General features: G+C 32.0%; 4 protein-coding genes across 4 annotated transcripts; all 4 read right to left on the bottom strand.

Moving 5' to 3' along the window:
• Positions 1 to 44: 44 nt before the first annotated feature.
• LOC17883502 (sodium transporter HKT1) lies at positions 45 to 2,509 on the bottom strand. Its single transcript, XM_006289223.2, has 3 exons — positions 1,470 to 2,509; positions 438 to 632; positions 45 to 359 (listed from the first exon to the last, which is right to left on the bottom strand). The coding sequence occupies exons 1-3, from the start codon at positions 2,507 to 2,509 to the stop codon at positions 146 to 148; spliced, it is 1,449 nt and encodes a 482-aa protein (XP_006289285.1). The 3' UTR covers positions 45 to 145.
• Positions 2,510 to 4,227: 1,718 nt separating this feature from the next.
• LOC17881651 (sodium transporter HKT1) lies at positions 4,228 to 7,062 on the bottom strand. The gene is made up of 3 exons (XM_006289228.2): positions 5,984 to 7,062; positions 4,881 to 5,111; positions 4,228 to 4,474 (listed from the first exon to the last, which is right to left on the bottom strand). The coding sequence occupies exons 1-3, from the start codon at positions 7,060 to 7,062 to the stop codon at positions 4,261 to 4,263; spliced, it is 1,524 nt and encodes a 507-aa protein (XP_006289290.1). The 3' UTR covers positions 4,228 to 4,260.
• A 5,441-nt stretch (positions 7,063 to 12,503) lies between these two features.
• LOC17882369 (sodium transporter HKT1) lies at positions 12,504 to 16,659 on the bottom strand. The gene is made up of 3 exons (XM_006287492.2): positions 15,548 to 16,659; positions 13,210 to 13,440; positions 12,504 to 12,881 (listed from the first exon to the last, which is right to left on the bottom strand). The coding sequence occupies exons 1-3, from the start codon at positions 16,627 to 16,629 to the stop codon at positions 12,674 to 12,676; spliced, it is 1,521 nt and encodes a 506-aa protein (XP_006287554.1). The 5' UTR covers positions 16,630 to 16,659; the 3' UTR covers positions 12,504 to 12,673.
• Positions 16,660 to 17,671: 1,012 nt separating this feature from the next.
• LOC17881055 (sodium transporter HKT1) lies at positions 17,672 to 20,440 on the bottom strand. The gene is made up of 3 exons (XM_006289605.2): positions 19,353 to 20,440; positions 18,391 to 18,630; positions 17,672 to 18,022 (listed from the first exon to the last, which is right to left on the bottom strand). The coding sequence occupies exons 1-3, from the start codon at positions 20,429 to 20,431 to the stop codon at positions 17,809 to 17,811; spliced, it is 1,533 nt and encodes a 510-aa protein (XP_006289667.1). The 5' UTR covers positions 20,432 to 20,440; the 3' UTR covers positions 17,672 to 17,808.
• Between the last annotated feature and the right edge of the window lie 1,333 nt (positions 20,441 to 21,773).

The following is a 21,773-nucleotide window of genomic DNA, read 5'->3' as shown; positions in this document are numbered from 1 at the left end:
CCATCCTCAAACCATGTTATTGATTTGACAAAAATAGACTCCCATATATATATAATTTTCTTTTTCAGATTGTTGGAATGCATGTTTCGGTAAAAAGATGCAAACATGATATTTAGACAGAGACATGCAATACTAATACATGATGTCAGAAAGAAGAGGGATAAAGAATCCAAGCTCGACTAGATTTGGCTGTGAACTGCTTAAACCTACCATAAAACATTACTATAATTAGTATGACTTTCCCAATTGGACTCCACCGTCCTACAAACCCGTAACTCGCATCTATGCAGCCACCATCGTTCATGTTCAGCCGTCGTTTGCAGCTGTACCCGGTCGTAAACCCCACATTCCCATATGCACTATCGTTACCAATAATAATAAATCAGTAATAAGTATATAGGTAGCTTCCATGGGGGAGAACTTATATAGAAACATACCTTATAACTTCGAGAGTGATGTTAAGGACATTGAAGTTGAGTGGATCACTTCGTAAGTTTTGCCTTTCCGTGATTGAAATGAGAAATATGCAAATCGTTAAAAAGGAAAGCTGTGACACGAACAGCCCACTCTTCTTGTTTTTCTTCTTTTTTTCTTCGGTCAATGGCATAAACAATGTGTATGGAGGAAGATACCTTATCAAAAACGCAATTATGTTTTAACTTATTAATTATTCCCTTAGAATGATTTGATAGAGAAAATGCAAATAATTAATGCTTTTGTGATTGTGAGTATATATGATCATAATTAGTGTCGAGGTCCTCTTGGGGATGAGGAGACGACTCCACACTATCTCGAAGGGACATATTCTATATTATTTTACTGAACTAATTAAAACCATGCACGCACGTGTCAATGTAAGTTTCCTTTTATAGTATATACGTTTTCACCATATATTATTAATAACAAACCTAAATATAACCCATATTTGGAAACATAGGTATACCAAATGTTTGTATTACGAGGAATAACATGTAATAACAGACTTACCAAAAGATCAGTGTTTAAGAAGACGTAAGCCACCAAATTTCCTCTTTGAAAAAGTGAATTTTATTGTATTATTTTGTAACAAGAATAAAAGATATTAAAACCGCACATAAAACAGTCAATTGATAAGTTAATTTACGTCGATTAATTGGTAGATTCCACCAAAGAAATAGACCAATACTAATTCAAAAATGTAGTTCTGCCACCCACTCATAGACGCACTAGGTGGCTACGTGCTTTAAAATTGTTGAAATATATATAAAATATATACAAATAATCAAATATACTATATCTTTTTTTTAAAACATGTTCTTTGAAAAGCTAATCAGCTTCGATATGTGTGAAAATATGTCTAAATTAATAATTATACTACGTTATCCTTAACCTCGTACGTCTCGGCTGGTACGGATAGATTTAAATATTCCAAGTCCACATGCAAAATGCAAAAGATGAATGTGAAGAGAGAGAGAGTTGAAGAAACTTACATCATGAGGACGAAGAGTACCAAAATAGCTGGTGAAAGCTTTGAGATGTCAACGATTGTTTCACCAGTGAATCTCGAGTTCACCACTTGAAACAACGAACCAACCAACTTCTCGTACGAACTCATTCCTTGAAGAGACTCGGAGCTCCACTCAAAGGTACAGAAGAAAAAGAGTTGAATCATCACAAACCCTAACACTGTCAAGCCAAGAAGAATACAAAGACGAACGGAGAGGAGATGATAGTATCCCATCTTCTTGTGGTTCTTGAGAATATAACCAAACTCGTCACGCTTTGTGATCTTGTAAAGTCCCCAAATGAACAAGACCAAGAAGCAAGGAAACATAGTGTTTCCCATTAGAACTTGAGGGATAAGGAGCCAGAGAAGGCCTGAGTTCTTGCGGAGTATGGCCATGTTCTCATTCATTGGGACATATCCACAGTTTGCGAACGTGGAGACAGTTGTGAAGACCGAGAAAAGAAGAGGTGAGATTCCCTTGGAACTAAGAACATCTCTGGCCGTTTTAACAAAGTTTACGTACACAAGAAGCACCATGGAGCCAACTAGGTTTGTTACTAGCTGGTAACCAAGAACCACCGAGTACAAGCTCTTAGATGCCTTCTCATTGATCTGGCTAGGACCCTCAACAAGATCAATATCGTTCTCTAGGTCAATACGGCAATTCTCGATCTTGTTCCGAGGGATGACAAATTTGGTGAGATGGGAGAAATAAAGAACGAGGAAAGATGTGAATATCTCGGCCCCCATGAATATGATGATAGTGATGATAACAAGTTGCGTGTTGGAGAAGACTTCCACGTCGACGGTGGACATGGAAGAGACGGTGATGGCGGAGACAGAAGTGAAGAAGAGGTCTAAGTCATGAAGAGGTGAAGTGGTTCTTGGCTTAGAGATCTTGAGTGCCAAGAAACCTAAAGAGGAAAAGGACAAGAAGTATATTAAGTAGAGGAAGAAGGGGGAACAATGCTTTGCAAGTTCGGTACGGATGATTTTAGATAATTTTGTCCCAATTCTCTTCATTTTGTTTTTTGTTTCTCTTTTTTTTGGGATCGGTGTAAGCATTATTCTAGGCCATAGCATGTTTATATACTAGACCATTCTCATTATTCGTTTTAGTATATAATAAAAGTGACTTTAAGCAAAAATGAATACGTGTCGTCATAACGCGTTAAATCAGTGTGGGTTATATCATTATTTTTTCCTTCTTATCTTATTATATAGAGTTCTAGGGAAGAGAAACCAATATTAAAATAAATCACAATATAGGAATAATTGCACTGGAACACATTTTTTAAACTTTATTTGCCTTATGACACATTTAGGAGTTTATGGTATATTTTGTGTGAGTGTTCATACTCTCCAATCTTCACTCATTCCATTTATTTACTCATTTGTCATCATAAGTTTTTGTTTTTTGATTTCTCTCTTTTTCTCCTCAACATTTTCTTTTTATTATAATTCTCTCCTTTTTATTTTTTATTTTCGTATTTAAAAAGAATGTTTTTCTAAAAAAGAAAAATATGTGTGTTGTTGTACGATACAATGTAGTTGTTTTGTTTTTTTACTTAGCTTTGTCCAGTGGGCTTGGTGTTTGTGTTCAACTTGATTTGGATACCCTTTTATTTCATTGACCAAACCACTAAACACCCTAATTACCTTACCAGAGATCTACGTCGGCGATCAATCCGCCTTTCCAGTTGACAGCCATTCGAGTTAATCATCGATCTATGTAACCACCATCGATTCTCAGTCCTCGATTTGATTCCGACTCACCGTTCCCTTTATTTCTCGTTTTGATTTCGACGATTTCTCTTCTCTTGATTTCACAAAACCTTCTCAATCCCCTACTAAGAGAAATAGAAGGTTTGAGAAATTTGTTAGTGGAACGATTGAAAGGGGTTCACCAGAAGCAAACTCAAAATTTTGATAATAATATTAAATAAATCATGGTTTAGTGATTTCTGTACTCTTAATTTGATCAAGGTTAGTCAATCACTCAAAATTCCACCTCTATCTTTAAATTATGATTTCTGTAGAATTATTGAGTTCAAATTTATTCTAACAATTTAAATCATCATGACCAAGGTGATATTTTAGGTATTTATTCGATTAAGCTTAATTAGTCAACGAATCCTTCCATCATGAATCCCAGAAATTTAATTTAGAATTATTGAGTTGAATTTTGATCTAAAGAATTTTAATTGATTTATAATTATTGGCCAGCTTCCCCATACTTCATTACTAAATTATTATTTTTTTCATTTTTTCTTTTTACTCTTATACTATAATGTAGTAGCACATTCATAATTTTATTTTTGATTACAATTGTTTTCTAAGTGATAGCTCTAGTTTTATTTTAATTTGTAAATTCTAACATGATTAGAGTTAGTTTAATCATCCAAATCAAAGACTAGACCAATTAAACCTATTAGATTAGTATAAATAAATCAAAAACTGAACAATGATTCGTATCCGAATTTTTTTTGTTTAACTGTATAAAGTAACAAAGCTTAAATAGTTGTGTGATGGGTCTGAAAAGGTATGCAACTATTTGTGAAATAAAATTGATTTACTTGACTAAGTTATCAACTTCGTCAGTAAAGAACAATATACTCCTTATATTATATATTTCATAAATTGTTACAATACTAACAATAGATGCAAACTACATTATACAAACTTATAATACATCATCACACAAAAAAAAAGAAGAAATACTAATTAACTTACGAGCCTAATGTTTATTATACATTTATTATATATGATATATGTTATGAAGAGGAAGGGTAAAGTATCCATGCTCGACCAGATTTGGCTGTGAACTGCTTAAACCTACCATAAAACATTACTAGTATTAGTACAAATTTTCCGGTTGGACTCCATCGTCCTGCGAATCCATAACCCGCGTCTTCGCAGCCACCATCGTCGACGTGCAGACGCCGTTCACAGCTATACCCGGTCGTGAAACCAACGTTTCCATATGCACTGTCGTTACAATAATTCATTTAGTTGTTACTATCAAGCATAGAGTTCATAGCTTTCATGAAACGACTTTTATATATATATATCTATGTCTTTAAAGTCTATGTCAAATGTCACACACTCACACACAAGTCTGATTCTACATCGATTGAGAGGGATTTTGCATAAGGCCCAAATACTTTTACAGCACATTCATAAATTTTCTAGGGTCGTTTTGTGAAATTTATTATCATATACCTAAAAAACTAATACCAAAGTTTTGTAAGCATTTTTAAATAAATTGGTTTACAAAGATTTTAATTTGGTCATGCACTAGCTACTAGGTTAACTTATCAATGCCCTCTTATAATTTTTGAACTTTCCGTGATCTATATTATAATATGGATGCAAAACATTTTAAAACACATACCTGATAACTTCTAGAGTGATGTTAAGGACGTTGAAGTTGAGTGGATCTCTTCTTAGTTTTTGCCTTTCGGTGATTGAAATGAGAAATATGCAAATCGTCAAAAAGGAAAGTTGTGACACGAACATGCCACCCTTTATTACATTCTTTCCATTTCCGGAATCATCTTCTCCTTCACTCTTTATCATCTTTTGTTCGGTCAATGGCACAAATAATGTGTATGAAGGAAGATACCTTTGTCAAAAAACGCAATTATACATTTTTACTTATTAGTCGCAAGAAATGTTTATACAGAAAAACCAAAGAATAATGCTTTGTGAATATATGATGAACTGGAAACTGAGACATTCTCCACTACCTCAAAGGGACACATTTTTATTTTAAATTTTAATTTACTGAATCTAAAACGATGGACATATTCTAACTCACTACTTCAAATCTTGTCTACCACATATTCTTGGAGGTTCGTTTTTGGTTGTTATAAAATATTCCCAAAACTTTCTTAAGCAAAAACACCTTAAATAAATTTTTTAATTTTAGTTAGTGGAGAACTTTTTAAACTATTTATAGTTTTCACCTATATGGTGAATCTCGAATCTTACTTTCTCAATCCAGATCAGTGAATACTTCTAACTAAATGATTTAATGTTCTAAGCTAATTGATTGGTGGATTTAGCCAAAGTAATAGCACTAAAACTAATGCAAATGTTTGGTTCTACTTCTACCACCTTATTCATAAGTGCATGATAATATATTGGCATTACGGGATAAATAATCTTGAAATAAAACAGTAAATGTTTGTTTTGGTAAAATATTAAACAATAATTGTTAGGAAAATTTTTACTTTATACAAAAGTTAGGTAAATGATTTCATAATTTTCCAAACTATTTGAGACAATATGCACATGCATGCATAGGATATGTTTGGTGTGTAGTATAAAGTCTGCCACCTTTCATGTGGTGGCCTTTTATTGTATTGGATCGTATATTAAAAAGCACTACCTCAATATATTCGACATTACTAGTGCACTTTTTCGAGCTAAATAATTAATTTAGAGTCCATGCAAATGTATTGATATATGAGGAAATGAGTAAAAGCAACTCACATCATTAGGGTGAAAAGTATCAAGATAGCTGGTGAAAGTGTAGAGAGGTCGACAATAGTTTCCCCACTATGTCTCGAATTGACCACTTGAAATAACGATCCAACCAGCTTCTCGTATGAGCTCATACCTTGGAGAGACTCAGAGCTCCACTCAAAGGCGCAAAAGAGAAGAAGCTGTATCGTTAGAAACCCTAACACTGTTAATCCAAGAAGAAAACAAAGACGAACCGAGAGTAGATGAGAGTATCCCATCTTCTTGTGGTTCTTGAGAATGTAACTAAACTCTTCACGCTTTGTGATCTTGTAAAGTCCCCATATGAGCATAACCAAGAAGCAAGGGAACAAAGTGTTTCCCATTAGTACTTGAGGGATTAAGAGCCAGATGAGACCAGAGTTCTTGCGAAAGATGATCATGTTCTCATTCGTTGGAACAAATCCGCAGTTTGCGAATGTAGAGACAGTTGCGAAGATGGAGAAGGTGAGAGGTGAGATGTCTTTGGAACTAAGAACATCTCTCGCAGATTTAACAAAGTTAACGTAAACAAGAAGCAACAAAGAGCCAACTAGGTTTGATACAAGATGGTAACTAAGAACCACCGAGTACAAGCACTTAGATGCCCTTTCATCGATCTTGCTAAGACGATCCTCGCAATGATCTACTACAGTCTCGAGGTCACTTTGGCCTTCCTCGATTGGTCGGTCCATATTAAAAGAATTTATAAGATGTCTAATCTTGTTATGAGGGAAGACAAAGTTAGTGAAATGGGAATAGTAAAGGCTGAGAAAAGATGTGAAGATTTCGCCGCCAAGGAACATGAGGACAGTGAGAAAGATAAGTTGGATGTTGGAGAAGACTTCCATGTCAATGGTGGACATGGAAGAGACAGTGATGGCAGAGACAGAAGTAAAGAAGAGGTCCAAGTCATAAGGACGTGAAGTGGTTCTTGGCTTTGTAATTTTGAGTGCCAAGAACCCTAAAACAGAGAAGAATATGAAGTAGATGAAGTAGAGGAAGAATAGTGAAGTAGATTTAGTAAGATGCGATCGGAGTTTAGCTAATTTTGCAGCAACTCTCTCCATTTTAGTTCTTGAGTTGGTCTATGCATTATTATTGGCCTTAAGGTGTGTTTACATATAATAGACCATTACACGTACATGAAACCTTGTCAGCCACATATAATATGTGGAATATTCCTGACATGATAGCAATATAATATTTTTTAGGTCGTCATGTCGTTTTTTCCAATAGATTTTCTCAATTCCAATTTCGAAGGAATAAGATACACAAATTCAACACGAAATGATAAGAAAAACAAATTTAGAAATAACTATTTAGTTGAACGTGGCAAAATTCTCTTCCTTAATTTGTATAAAAAGAATTATTCTCTAAAATTTTGTATATGCTCCAAAATATATCTTTCCCTGATTATATGGATTTTATTTTCAACATTTTAGATATTCTATTTTAATATAAATAAAACGAATAAAAAAACAAATTACATGTAATAATTCTTGAGAGGAAAAGTGTTGGCAAGGATGAGAATGCATGATTAAACTTCGTAGACAAATTTATTTGGTTTCCAAGATGGATGCATAAGTGGTAGTCTAAAAGGCTTCCATAGGCATGCCTTGTTTTGTACTCATAGGTCATATAGGATTCCATTAGTTAGATAATGTCTATATATAGTGTGCTCTCCAAGAGTAGCTGCTTATGGTAGACAGGCCCTGCAAGTACTAAAGCCATTTAATGTGGCTTAAGACTATGAAGGTTAGCAACAAATGGTGTGTATATCGTCTTTATTGGATCCGGATTTGATACACATGCATGTTCAAATCATTTGATCAATGTATGTGTTCATATAAGCTTGACTCTTAGGTCTCTAGTGAAAAAGAAGTTGTTTGATGTATCAGAGTTATTCGAAAGAGATGATATTTGGCTTGACACACAGAATTGTAAGCTAGAGTTCGTCGATCTAGCGAGTATGAACAACATGGAATACAAGATAGCAAAAAGACTTTGACAATGGATGAAGTAACTCAAAGGAACTATAGTAGAACTAGAAGGAACAAGGTAATATATGAAAATAATCAACAAGATATGTTAAACCTTTATACATTAGGAGTATCATGTTGTACCATATTGCATAATATTTTTTTTAAAAAGTTTCTTGAGAGATTTATGCGCACGAGGAGTAATCTGTTGAATATATATGATAGGGGACCATTGGTAAAATCTAGGAAGTGATACAATATAATATTTAAATCATGATGTAATCAATCACTTGCTAGGTGGCCACTTATAAAACGTTATAACATATTCAAAAACTCTTTTAAAAGTGAAATTAATTTCGAGCTTTGATGTAGATGTTGGCAATAGAGGAAGAACATGGTATGTTTCATCTTACTCAAATGCGTTTAGCACTAGAACAATGCTTTCCTTTATTATATAAAATGTTATTGTTGACAATATATATATATATATATATATATATATATATATATATAATGTTATCTTTCTGATAGGTTAAATTTATATTATTCCGAGCCACCAAAATGTTTGCTGGATTTAAACCTTAAGAATCGAAGAAAGGTAACATTATATTAAATGTAGTAAAAGTTACAGTATACATATCACTAATGAGCAAGAAAAATAAAAAGACGAAAGGTCACTTAGTTTTGTATAGAACCCATTTCGTAAGTGACCTCTCTTTTAGTGTCTTTTAGATTCGTCTAGCTGTCTTGATTTATCAGATTTTAACGATGGGAACATTTCAATAGGACAAAACCTTGTAAACGTGTACTTATGAATACTACTAGTTTTGTCACCATTTTCTTAATATATATTACCACAAGAAATATGGGCGATTTTAGCACACGAAAAACGTTATATTATCATTTAGATAGCATTTTCATAAACACCGTGTTTTGTGACCATTTTCTTGGTATATATGATTTAGACATCAAGGATAAGACTAGAGATTTGTTGATTCTTAGAATACCTGAAAATCTAGAGTTTGAGAGTCCTCCTCTCAGAACTTTCGCAAAAGCTCTTGGGTTCGTGAGTACTCTTCACAGTGGTTTATAAAAGCTTTTTTAAATCTTTCGATTAATCAATTCATCAATAAACTCAATACAATATGAGAGACCTAAGAAGGCTATTTATGATAAAGCATAAAACCCTAGAACTCAGAATATTCCTAAAATAATTATAATAAATAATTAAAAAATAATAAGAATATATATTTGGAATATTTCCAAATATCTCGCTGCATCAGGTCTCGCCGGCCAAGAAAAGATTTGTTCTTGAGTCTTGTATTTGCACTGCATCAATATTCTAGAAAATGCGCCTATCCAACCTATATATTATTACTACGGACAATTTCAGGAATTTACTTGTGGTTTCGTCTACATTCAGGTTTATTTCAAGAGATATGTTGTAAACCCAAAATGAGACGCATATTTAATCTAAAGGGTTTTATATAAAAAAATAACCCTCAAATCGCTACTTTTTATAACATTACTTTTCACATCCAGAAAATGCAAATAAATCACACAGCGTCAAAAATAATAAGTGTGATCACATATATAAGTTCAATGATTAATAATGATAATTATTCATCAATGCATGATCACATATATAAGTTCAATGATTAATAATGATAAATATTCATCAATGTATATGTAAACACGTAACCACAACATATATAACACAAGCACATTCATCATATCATCCGAAGAAGTAGTCTTCACATAACAAGATGGCTCATAAGTCCCTTGAATGTCACTACTATCCAATAGTAAGGTTATGTAACATATTCAAGACCTAATGTCACTACTATTCCATAGTAAGGTTCTGTAACATATTCAAGATCTCTCACTCCCCATCTTCAGGTATGTTGGTTTCAGGTAGTCAAATCATAATATCATGAAGTATCTTCGAATCAAATTTGAAGTACGCATATGTTCTTTTTTTTTTTTTTTTTTTTTTGTTGAAGGAACCCATTAAAATGCTAATCTAATTAATTGAAGTAAACTTTGGTAACTAAGGAAAAAGTCATGGTCGTGTGCTTCATGGAGCATGATAGACAAGCCAGATGTGAATAATGCATAAAGCATGATAGATTGTGACATTCTTAAAACATTAGTCTCTCTTAAAAGTTCCCTAAGTTATTATAATCCACAAGTGCAATAATTAAGATCAACTTGCCTTATTTAACTCCTTTAATTAAGAAGTCTTCTCGCACATGATACTATATAAAATAAATTTTCAAAGATAGGGCAACATCAATATCGTGAAGACGTGAACGTGTCTCTAACACTATCAGTCTATCACCATGAGATTAAAAGATGAATGTGTACTAATTGTGGTTTCTAATTTGTAATTTATTCTCTGTCTTTTCCCACTAACTTTGGAGATTAGTGGTCCATCACAAATCAGATGCTAACAGTCTTCAACAACTTACAGTTTCTCTTCTTTCAAAACCCACATTTTCGATTTTTATGGAATATTACGTGAATACCACTTTTATTATCATCTTAACTTTAAACCTTTTCACAAATAAATAAATTATCAACTAAACTTTAGACAATACGAAGTAATATATGTTTGTGTTGAACTTCGAATGATTTTACTACTTCTGTACGTTACAAGAAAACATCGTATAATCCTACCAAATTTTCTACGTTTTTTTTGCCGTAGAGAATCTAATGTATTTTTGTAACGATCTTTCCAATTTCAACTAAAAGCTAACACTCGAGAAAAAACCGCAAACACAAAAATATAGTTTATTACAATTTCACCTTTAAAATATAACGTTTGACCGCGGGTGAATAAAAATTCTAACATATTTCAATAGTTTAAAATAAGATATTGGACCATATTTGAGATTAGTAGAAACAATAAGGTCTTAACATTTACGCACACAAAAAAAAGGTTTTGTAGTAGAAAATCGATCATATATATTCTTGTAGTATATGGAATGTCCTGAATTAGTTTTACTAGTCATTTAAGAAGCACAAAAGTTTCATCTATCTCAAATTCTTTTGCATTAAAAATATAAGATTATTTTGCTATATATCGGCCGTTAGTCGCAGCGACTGCGACAATTCATCACAAGATTACTTTTGGATCTCTTTGGTTTCTTCTTCGTTTCTTTGAATTTTTCTCGCAGCGATCAAAATCATTAAAATCTGAAGTCGCCAACAATACATCCCAAAGCTTTGATCTGAGACCGCGACTATCGCAAGTATTTTTTGTTTAACAAATCTCTCTTACAAATCAAACTGCCATTGACAAATAATTTTTCAGATCTGTATTTTTCTTATCTTCTTCTCCTCAATCGTTTTAGTTTTAGTCGTGACAAGAGTCATTTGATAAGAATATATTTTGGTTCAATTTGAAGAATCATTGTTCAATTTGAAGAATCATTTGATAAGAATATATTTTGGTTCATCAAAAGCAAACTCAAAAATTTTAAATCATGGTTTCGATGATTTCTGTACTCTTAATTTGATCAAGATTATATAGTCAATGACTCAAAATTCCACCTATATCTTTAATTATGATTTCTGTAGAATTATTGGGTTCAAATTTGTTCTAAACAATTGAAATCATCGTGATCAAGGTGATATTTCAGGTCTTTATTCGATTAAGGTTACTTAGTCAACGAATCCTCCCATCATGAATCTCAGAAATATAATTTAGAATTATTGAGGTGAAATTTGATCTAAATTTTTTTAATTGATTTATAATTATTGGCCATCTTCCCCAACCTGATACTTCATTACTATAGATTAAATTGTTTTTCATTGTTTCTTTTAAATCTTATATAATGTGGTAGCAGTTTGCCCAAAAAAACTATGTATATATATATATATATATATATATATATATAATGTAGTAGCACATTCATAATTTTATGTCTGATTAGAATTATTAGAATTATTATATATATATATATAAGTGATTGCTCTAGTTTTATTATAATTTTAAAATTCTAACATGATTAGAGTTAGTTTTTTTATCGTCTTTAGATTTATTAATTCGTTGAAAAAAAGATTTAATCTTGGACACCATCTTCTCCTTCAATAGCTAGATTCACGGCGAACGGCTCTAATTGCGCATCACTGGAGATTTCTTGTAAACTTGTCTCCATTAATCTGCAGAAATATTAATAAATCGCTATCTGGGGTTCGAATCCTAGACCTCCTGGTGTAGAAGCATTAATTAAACCCTTGGTCAACACCATTGGGTCAAAGGGGCTTCTCCGATTAGAGTTAGTTTAATCATCCAAATCAAAGAATAGATCAATTAAACCTATAAAATTAGTATAAATAAATCAAAAACTGAACAGTGATTAGTATCCAAATTTTGCGTTTAATTGTATAAAGTAACAAAGCTAAATTAGTTGTGTGATGGGTCTGAAAAGGTATGCAACTATTTTAGTAGAGAAGATTGATTTACTTGAATAAGTGATCAACCAATTCATTTCATCAGTAAGGAACAATAGAGTATCTATTCACTTGAAAATAAACTCATAATTAAAATGTTACTATAATAATGATGGATGCAAAACTACATTATACAAACTTATAATACATCACGCACAAAAAGAAGAAATACTAATCAACGCGACATACGAGCCTAATTTTTATCATACATTTATTAGATATGGATAAATGTTAGGAAGAGCTAGGAAGGATAAAGTACCCAAGCTCGGCCAGATTTGGCTGTGAACTGCTTAAACCTTCCATAAAACATTACTAGTATTAGTACAAATTTTCCGGTTGGACTCCATCGTCCTGCGAATCCATAACTCGCGTCTTCGCAGCCACCGTCGCTGACGTTCAGACGCCGTTCACAGCTATATCCGGTCGTGAAACCAACGTTTCCATATGCACTGTCGTTATAACAATTCATATGTTGTTACCGTCAAGCATTGAGTGGTCATAGCTTTCATGAAATGAAATAATCTTATGGGTCACTCATGTCCTTTATATAACTATGTAAAGCCCGATTATCCACATGGATTTCGAGTGATAGGCCCAAATAGTTTCAAGCATGCCTTTTCTTTATACCAAACTTTTGTAAGCATTTCATATAAATATGTCTACAAAGATTTTAATATATATAGTCATGCATGTACCAGCATGCATATGTATGGTTTTGTAGATCTTAGGAGAATGTATATATATTATAATATGGATGCAGAAACATGTGAAACATACCTGATGACTTCTAGAGTAATGTTAAAGACGTTGAAGTTGAGTGGATCTCTTCTTAGTTTTTGCCTTTCGGTGATTGAAATGAGAAATATGCAAATCGTCAAAAAGGAAAGTTGTGACATGAACAGCCCACTCTTCATCACGTTCTTTCTATTTCCGGAATCATCATCTTCTTCTTTCTTTATCGTCTTTTGTTCTGTCAACGGCATAAGTAACGTGTATGGAGGAAGATACCTAGCTTGTCAACAACGTACGCAATCGTATTTTTACTTATTAGATTAAGAATAATATGCTTTGTTAAAAATATGCTTTTGTGAATATGATGCATTGTGGAGACTGAGACATTCTCCACTACGTACCTCGAAGGGACATTTAAAAAAAAAAAATTATTTTACTGAATCTTAAACGATGGACTTATTTTTGTTCTCCACATATTCTTGGAGGTTCCTCTTTGGTTATTATAAAACATTCCAAAAAATTCTTCAAAAATTTTACTTTTAAGTAGTGGAGAACTTTTTCAAGTTATGTATTATGATGATAATAACTTTGTTTTTTAAGTTTCATAGTGTAATGTTTTCTGAAAAATACATATACTTAATTAAGAGTGCAACTTTTTATATTAATAACTTTTTTTAATAACGAACGATTATTAAAGTCAATTCTAATATGACTAATTATTTGTTATCTATACGTAAACCTATTATAAATAAGACTAATATGCTTATAGCTATGATTATATATGATTGAATGAGTTTCAGTTTACATAAATTTGATTGAACGAGTTTGAGTTAATATAAATATGATTATATTTTTTCTTACGGGCAGTTTACACACAAAATATTTTAGTCTAAAATAAAATGAGTTAAATGAAAGATGTTACGCCATCATCATATCATTATTTGAAATATTATACATACTTAATTAAGTTGATTAAATTATGGTTATATATAGGGAGAATTTCAAAAATACCCCTTTTCCAATACCACTTTTTAAAAATACCCTTCTTTCTAATTTTATCAAAATGTCACTATAAAATTTGAAATTTCTCAAAAACATATGTGTAAACTTATATTTATAGACACAAATTATCTTTATATGTGTGTAAATTTATATATATATATATATTTCATAAATACTGTATAAATACCTTTTAAAAATCTTTTAAAAACCATTTAAAACCCTTATTAAAACTATATAAACCTTTTAAAAACCTTATAAAAACCTTATAAATGCCGTTTAGAACCTTTTAAAACCTTATAAATATTTGGATTTAGTCTTCCAGTAGTAATGATGATCTTGATGTACCTTATCAACCATATAAAAGTTTATAATATTTCATATTGGAAAAAGGGTATTTTTGAAAATGGATAGAAAAGAGGGGTATTTTTAAAAAGGATACACCAAAAAGGGCATTTCTCATAAATTCTCTTATATATAACAAAACAATTTGTCATGTTGTATTCCACAGGTTAAATCATATAATTAACAATCACAATATCATTGTACAATCTTAAATACTTAAAAATTAATAAACAAATACGACTTAAAAAAAATTAGTTACAAAAATTATCCAACAAGTTTATAAGTAATAAAATTCACAATCAAAATATAATTACACAATTTTAAACATTAAGCAAAATTAAAAAAAAAATATAATTTAAATATAAAAATTTTAGTCAAAAAATCGTCCCGCGGTATACCGGAAGTTAAAACCTAGTTATATTTAAAAACTTAAGACATCTTTTAAGGGTCTTAAGTTTTAAAATAATAATAATAATAATAATAATAATAATAATAATAATAATAATAATAATAATAATAATAATAATAATAATAATAATAATAATAATAATAAATAAATAAAAATGAGGAAAGAGAAGAACTAGTGTCAACCCACAGACATTAAATTTTCTTTCAAAGACACTATAAGCTAGATGTCATACTGTCATTAGTATAATGTTTTTGATAATTTAATAATTATTTGTTTAATTCAATTAAATTATAAAGACCCTCATTCTTTATATGTCCAATGAGAATGCTCACATTGGAGATATCTCGTTAGAGAATATTCTCCACTAAAAAGAATGGGAAAAGAGGAGAGAGGACATATATGTTTCTCGTTTGAAACTCTTTAAAAACCTATATCTACACTTGTCATATTTTCATTCGTTTATCAAATAGATAATAAAATCATATTAAAAATAGTGTAAAGAAAAAAAAATAATGCACTATGAAGAGCACTATCTCTATTGTTTTAATTTTATTTTATTCGACATTATTAGTGCATTTTTTCGTGCAAATGCAATGATATATGAGGATAGGAGGATTGAAAGAAACTCACATCATAACTATGAAGAGTATCAAGATAGCTGGAGAAAGTGTAGAGAGGTCGACAATGCTTTCCCCGGCGTGTCTCGAATTCACCACTTGAAACAACGATCCAACCAACTTCTCGTACGAACTCATTCCTTCGAGAGACTTGGAGCTCCACTCAGAGGTGGCAAAGAGAAGAAGCTGTACCATTAGAAACCCTAACACTGTCAATCCAAGAAGAACACATACACGAACGGAGAATAGATGAGAGTATCCCATCTTTTTGTGGTTCTTGAGAATGTAACTAAACTCTTCTCGCTTTGTGATCTTGTAAAGTCCCCAAATGAACAACACCAAGAAACAAGGGAACAATGTGTTTCCCATTAGTACTTGAGGGATTAAGAGCCAGAGGAGACCAGAGTTCTTGCGAAAGATGACCATGTTCTCATTCGTGGGGAGAAATCCGCAGTTTGCAAACGTGGAGACAGTGGTGAAGACGGAGAAGGTGAGAGGTGAGATTCCTTTGGAACTAAGAACATCTCCCGCAGATTTAACAAAGTTTACGTACACAAGAAGCAACACAGAGCCAGCTAGGGTTGATACAAGATGGTAACTAAGAACCACATAGTACAAGCACTTAGAAGCCCTTTCATCGATCTTGGTAAGATTAACCTCACAATGATCTACTACAGTCTCGAGGTCACTACGGCCATCTTCGACCGGACGGTCCAAATAAATAAAAGAGGCCAGAAGATGTCTAATCTTGCTATGAGGTAAGACGAACTTGGTGAAATGGGAAACGTAGAGGCTGAGAAAGGAAGTGAAGATCTCGCCTCCTAATAACATAAGGGTAGTGAGGATGATAAGTTGTGTATTGGAGAAAACTTCCATTTCAACAGTGGACATGGAAGAGATGTTAATGGCCGAGACAGAAGTGAAGAAGAGGTCCAAGTCATGAGGACGTGAAGAGACTCTTGGCTTTGTAAGTCTAAGTGCCAAGAACCCTAAAAAGGAGAAGAACAAGAAGTAGATGACGTATAGAAAGAATAGTAAACTAGACTTAGTAAGCTGCGAACGGATTTTAGCTAGTTCCGCCGCAGCTCTCTTCATTTTAGTTTCTTGAGTCGCTCTGTCTATGCATTATTATTATTGGGCTTAGTGTGTAAATATATATATTACAGTCACAGATCATTAGACATTTAGACGTACATGAACATTGTCATGAGCCTTATGTAATATGTGGACCATTACTGACATGATAGCAATATGACATATTTTAGTTATCATGCACGTCGTTCTTTTCCAGATATTTGCTCTTTCCAGTTTCGAAGGAATAAGATTTATAGATTCTATGTCGACAAAAAAAAAATAAAAAATAAAAAAAAAGTGCTAATAGCTCAATTGGTAAAATCTCTCGCAAAAGTTCAAAGGTCGCGGGTTCGAGTAGCGTTTGGAACGAAACCATATAACATGTTATGGTTTCGGGTCTGAATGGATATATATGTTTCGGTCCAGAATCTCTTTAATTATTCGGAAAAAAAAATATATAAAAATTCTATATAAATGAGAGGAAAATTGAATATAGAAGAAATGATTATTTCAGTTTACGTGCCAAACTTCTCTATTATTTGTTTGCTCCAAATTATTTCTGTGACCAAAATCATAACATGTGGTGAAATAAAACATTAATTGACGAACAGAGACATGTGCTTGTGGGGGTGAATACAAAGACATGAACGATCAGCATAGCCTTTAAATTTTATAACACCCTGTTGTGATAATAAATCAGACAACCGACAAAATCTTATCCATTTGACATTTTCCTCACACCTTTCTTGATTGATAAATCAAAATTTATCATTAGAGTTTTTATGCAAGTAACTAACATATATCACTTTTTTACTATTCAATCTTCCTCTATATCACGCTTAAACCAATCACTCACCTAGACAAAAAAGTGATATATGACTTTATTTATATATATATATATAGAAAATGATTGGTTACTATTTGTATGATACATTATACATGCATGCAAAGTTTATAATTATTAGGATTACAAAAGGAAAGACAAGATGACAAAATACTCCTTGATGATTGATTATAGCATTATAATTTCATAAATTGTTACAATACTATAACGATAGATGCAAACTACAAACAAACTTATACTACAAAAGAGAACAAGAAGAAAAACAAATCTTATAGTACATATTTCATACACAAAAAGAATAAACCTTAGCTAACGTGACATTCGATAGACTAGTGCTTACTATATATATGGTGATGTTAGGAAGAGGTAGGATAAAGTATCCATGCTCGGCCAGATTTGGCTGTGAAGTTCTTAAACCTACCATAAAACATTACTATTATTAGTACAAATTTTGCATTTGGACTCCATCGTCCTGCGAATCCATAACTCGCGTCTTCGCAGCCACCATCGCTGATGTTGAGACGCCGTTCACAGCTATACCCGGTCGAGAAACCAACATTTCCAAATGCACTGTCGTTACAATAGTTAGTTTTTTTTTTGTTACTATCATGCAAAGAGTTCACAGCTTTCATGAAATGGTATATTTTTTCTTTTTCTTCTTTTTGGTCAAACCCATATATATATACAATGTATCCTTTATATTTTAATTCTATGTCACATCACATACAACACAAGCCCGACATGGGTTGAGAGTACTTTTGCATATAACAAAACTATATAAATTAAGGCCCAAATATTTATAGAAAATTTTCTTCATAACTTACATTAAGCACATTCCTAAATATTTTTAGGCTCTTTTTTATTATGAAATTACTTATCATATATATACCGGAAGAATTTACAATAGTAATATGGATGCAGAATATGTGAAAACATACCTGATAACTTCTAGAGTGATGTTAAGGACGTTGAAGTTGAGTGGATCTCTTTGTAGTTTTTGCCTTTCGGTGATTGAAATGAGAAAGATACAAATCGTCAAAAAGGAAAGTTGTGACACGAACAGCCTATGATATGTCACATTCTTTCTATTTTCGGAATCATCTTCATCATCTCCTTCTTTCTTTATCGTCTTTTGTTCTGTCGCCAAGGGCATAAGTAACGTGTATGAAGGAAGATACCTTGTCAACGCAATTATATTTTAACTTATTAGTCCCACGAATTGTTTTACAGAAGAACAAAGATAATGCTTTGTGTATATATAATGTTTTCATTTGTTATTTTTGCTGATTCTAAAACCATAGAGTACTATAAGCTAAATGGACCGCGTCGGCTAAACTCAACGTAAAGTTAGTAAAATAGTGTTTATATACTTCTACGTTACTACGCACGTACCACCTACTCATAAGTGCATGATTTATTGTTACGTGCTATAGAATCTAGGATAAGACAATAAACGTTTGCTTTGGTAAACATTAAACAATAATTTTTAGGAATATAGTTATAGAAAGTTCTTTCTTTTGTTAAAATCAACTTTATGTAAAAGTTAGGCAAATGATTTAATAATTTTCCAAACTATGTGAGACAATATGCGCATTCAGAGGATATGTTTGGTGTTTCTGTAGTATAAAGTCAGCCAACTTTCATGTGGTAGCCTTTATTTTGTATTGTATCGTATTAAAAAGCACAATCTCAATTGATTTAGTTTAACTTATTCGTTAAAAGAAAAAGGCAAGATGCCTTAACTTGTACGTGTTATAAGTAACTTCACCTATGTGTATGTAGATGCATAGTGCATGTGAACATTTTACAGTGAATTATATGAGTCCATTAGTGCACTTTTTCGAGTTAAATAATTTGAGTCCATGCATGATATATGAGGAGAGGAGTGAAAGAAACTCACATCATAACTATGAAGAGTATCAAGATAGCTGGGGAAAGTGTAGAGAGGTCGACAATGCTTTCCCCGGCGTGTCTCGAATTCACCACTTGAAACAACGATCCAACCAACTTCTCGTACGAACTCATTCCTTCGAGAGACTTGGAGCTCCACTCAGAGGCGGAAAAGAGAAGAAGCTGTACCATCAGAAACCCTAACACTGTCAATCCAAGAAGAACACATACACGAACGGAGAATAGATGAGAGTATCCCATCTTTTTGTGGTTCTTGAGAATGTAACTAAACTCTTCTCGCTTTGTGATCTTGTAAAGTCCCCAAATGAACAACACCAAGAAACAAGGGAACAATGTGTTTCCCATTAGTACTTGAGGGATTAAGAGCCAGAGGAGACCAGAGTTCTTGCGAAAGATGACCATGTTCTCATTCGTGGGGAGAAATCCGCAGTTTGCAAACGTGGAGACAGTGGTGAAGACGGAGAAGGTGAGAGGTGAGATTCCTTTGGAACTAAGAACATCTCCCGCAGATTTAACAAAGTTTACGTACACAAGAAGCAACACAGAGCCAGCTAGGGTTGATACAAGATGGTAACTAAGAACCACATAGTACAAGCACTTAGAAGCCCTTTCATCGATCTTGCTAAGACGATCCTCGCAATGATCTACTACAGTCTCGAGGTCACTTTGGCCTTCCTCGATTGGTCGGTCCATATTAAAAGAATTTATAAGATGTCTAATCTTGTTATGAGGGAAGACAAAGTTAGTGAAATGGGAATAGTAAAGGCTGAGAAAAGATGTGAAGATTTCGCCGCCAAGGAACATGAGGACAGTGAGAAAGATAAGTTGGATGTTGGAGAAGACTTCCATGTCAACGGTGGACATAGAAGAGACGGTGATGGCCGAAACAGAAGTGAAGAAAAGGTCCAAGTCATGAGGACGTGAAGTGGTTCTTGGCCTTGTGATTTTGAGAGCTAAGAACCCTAAAACAGAGAAGAACAAGAAGTAAATGAAGTAGAGAAAGAATAGTGAACTAGGTTTTGTAAGCTGCGAACGGATTTTTGCTAATTTCTCCGCAACTCTCTCCATTTTAGTGTTCTTGAGTGGGTCGGTCTTCTATGCATTATCATTGGTCTTACGGTGTGTTTATATAGTACTTATTACACGTACATGAACATTGTCAGCCACATATAATATGTGGACTATTTATTTACTAACATGATTGCTATATAACATTGCCTGCCGAAAGATTTTCTCTTTTTATAAAGGAATAAGATATATAAATTCTACACGAAATGGGAGGAGAAAAAATATATACAAATACCCTATTTTTTTGACGTGGCAAAATTTTCTCCCATAATATGAATGCAAAGAATGAAAGAATTATTCTTTAATATTCTGTCTGCTCCAAAATATTTCATTCCGGCATCTGATCATTTATTTTAATATGAAGAAAACAAATAAATAATTATATAAATTGCAATTCTCAAAATCATATATATAAAAGTAAGGTTTCACTCTCTCCTTATTGGTGGAAAAATATTTAAGACTTTAATTTAAAAAAAAAAAAAAAAAAATAAATGTTTATGACAATCATTCAATACAAAATTTAATTACACCATAACTTATAATCAAAAGGCAAAGAAAATGAAAGAACTTAATCATATATCATTCAACAAAATAAATAAATAAATAAATGTTTATGACAATCATTCAATACAAAATTTAATTACACTATAAGTTATAATCAAATGACAAAGAAAATGAAAGTACTTAATCATATATCATACAACAAATTTTATAAGGGCTATTGGTGGAAAATTATTTAAAATCATATATATAAAAGTAAGGTTCCACTCTCTTTATTGTTCCATTTTGTATTTATTTTTTAAAATATAATATTTATTTTTAACCAAAAAAATACATTTAATCATATACATTAATTCATACTTTAAATTCACACTTTACTACTAAAATGAAACTGAAAATTATATAAATTTCCAAAGACTATTGGTTTTCTTTATTGAATTCCATTTAAACACACTATAAATTATAATTATAACTCCTCTAATTTAATTATTTTAAAAATGTAACTTACATCACTTCTTATCATATAAATAGCCATTCTCACATCCTTCTCTACCATATCTCATATCTTCATTATTCTCTTTGATTTTTTTTTAAAGTTCTTGCATGGGGTGAAAACTCATTTAAAATATCATTGTAAGAGTTTGATTAATTATTTAGTTTAAACTTTTGTTTTCAATTTTATTTATTTTTGTTTTTATGTATTTCTTTATGTCTTCATTATTTTTTATATTTTTAAATGTAATACATATGTATAATAATATTTTATGGTTATAAGATAATCAAGCTAAACAAACCATCTTCATTCTTTTACTTTGGATGTTTGTTTCTTTCTCACATATTC

The sequence above is a fragment of the Capsella rubella genome, unplaced genomic scaffold (assembly GCF_000375325.1).
Source record: "Capsella rubella cultivar Monte Gargano unplaced genomic scaffold, Caprub1_0 scaffold_6, whole genome shotgun sequence".
Classification (NCBI taxonomy): domain Eukaryota; kingdom Viridiplantae; phylum Streptophyta; class Magnoliopsida; order Brassicales; family Brassicaceae; genus Capsella; species Capsella rubella.
Note: the sequence above shows the minus strand (reverse complement) of the source record. Positions and strands in the feature narration are given on the sequence as shown.

Excerpts from the sequence above, each read along its gene's own strand:
- LOC17883502 (XM_006289223.2), bottom strand. The coding sequence starts at position 2,509 with ATGAAGAGAATTGGGACAAAATTATCTAAAATCATCCGTACCGAACTT. Across the intron at positions 633-1,469 it reads GTACTCTTCGTCCTCATGAT|GTATCTTCCTCCATACACAT; the intron begins GTAAGTTTCTTC and ends GTTTTTGATAAG. Across the intron at positions 360-437 it reads ATCACTCTCGAAGTTATAAG|TGCATATGGGAATGTGGGGT; the intron begins GTATGTTTCTAT and ends TGGTAACGATAG.
- LOC17881651 (XM_006289228.2), bottom strand. The coding sequence starts at position 7,062 with ATGGAGAGAGTTGCTGCAAAATTAGCTAAACTCCGATCGCATCTTACT. Across the intron at positions 5,112-5,983 it reads ATACTTTTCACCCTAATGAT|GTATCTTCCTTCATACACAT; the intron begins GTGAGTTGCTTT and ends TTTTTGACAAAG. Across the intron at positions 4,475-4,880 it reads ATCACTCTAGAAGTTATCAG|TGCATATGGAAACGTTGGTT; the intron begins GTATGTGTTTTA and ends TTGTAACGACAG.
- LOC17882369 (XM_006287492.2), bottom strand. The coding sequence starts at position 16,629 with ATGAAGAGAGCTGCGGCGGAACTAGCTAAAATCCGTTCGCAGCTTACT. Across the intron at positions 13,441-15,547 it reads ATACTCTTCATAGTTATGAT|GTATCTTCCTCCATACACGT; the intron begins GTGAGTTTCTTT and ends TTGACAAGCTAG. Across the intron at positions 12,882-13,209 it reads ATTACTCTAGAAGTCATCAG|TGCATATGGAAACGTTGGTT; the intron begins GTATGTTTCACA and ends TTATAACGACAG.
- LOC17881055 (XM_006289605.2), bottom strand. The coding sequence starts at position 20,431 with ATGGAGAGAGTTGCGGAGAAATTAGCAAAAATCCGTTCGCAGCTTACA. Across the intron at positions 18,631-19,352 it reads ATACTCTTCATAGTTATGAT|GTATCTTCCTTCATACACGT; the intron begins GTGAGTTTCTTT and ends TGCGTTGACAAG. Across the intron at positions 18,023-18,390 it reads ATCACTCTAGAAGTTATCAG|TGCATTTGGAAATGTTGGTT; the intron begins GTATGTTTTCAC and ends TTGTAACGACAG.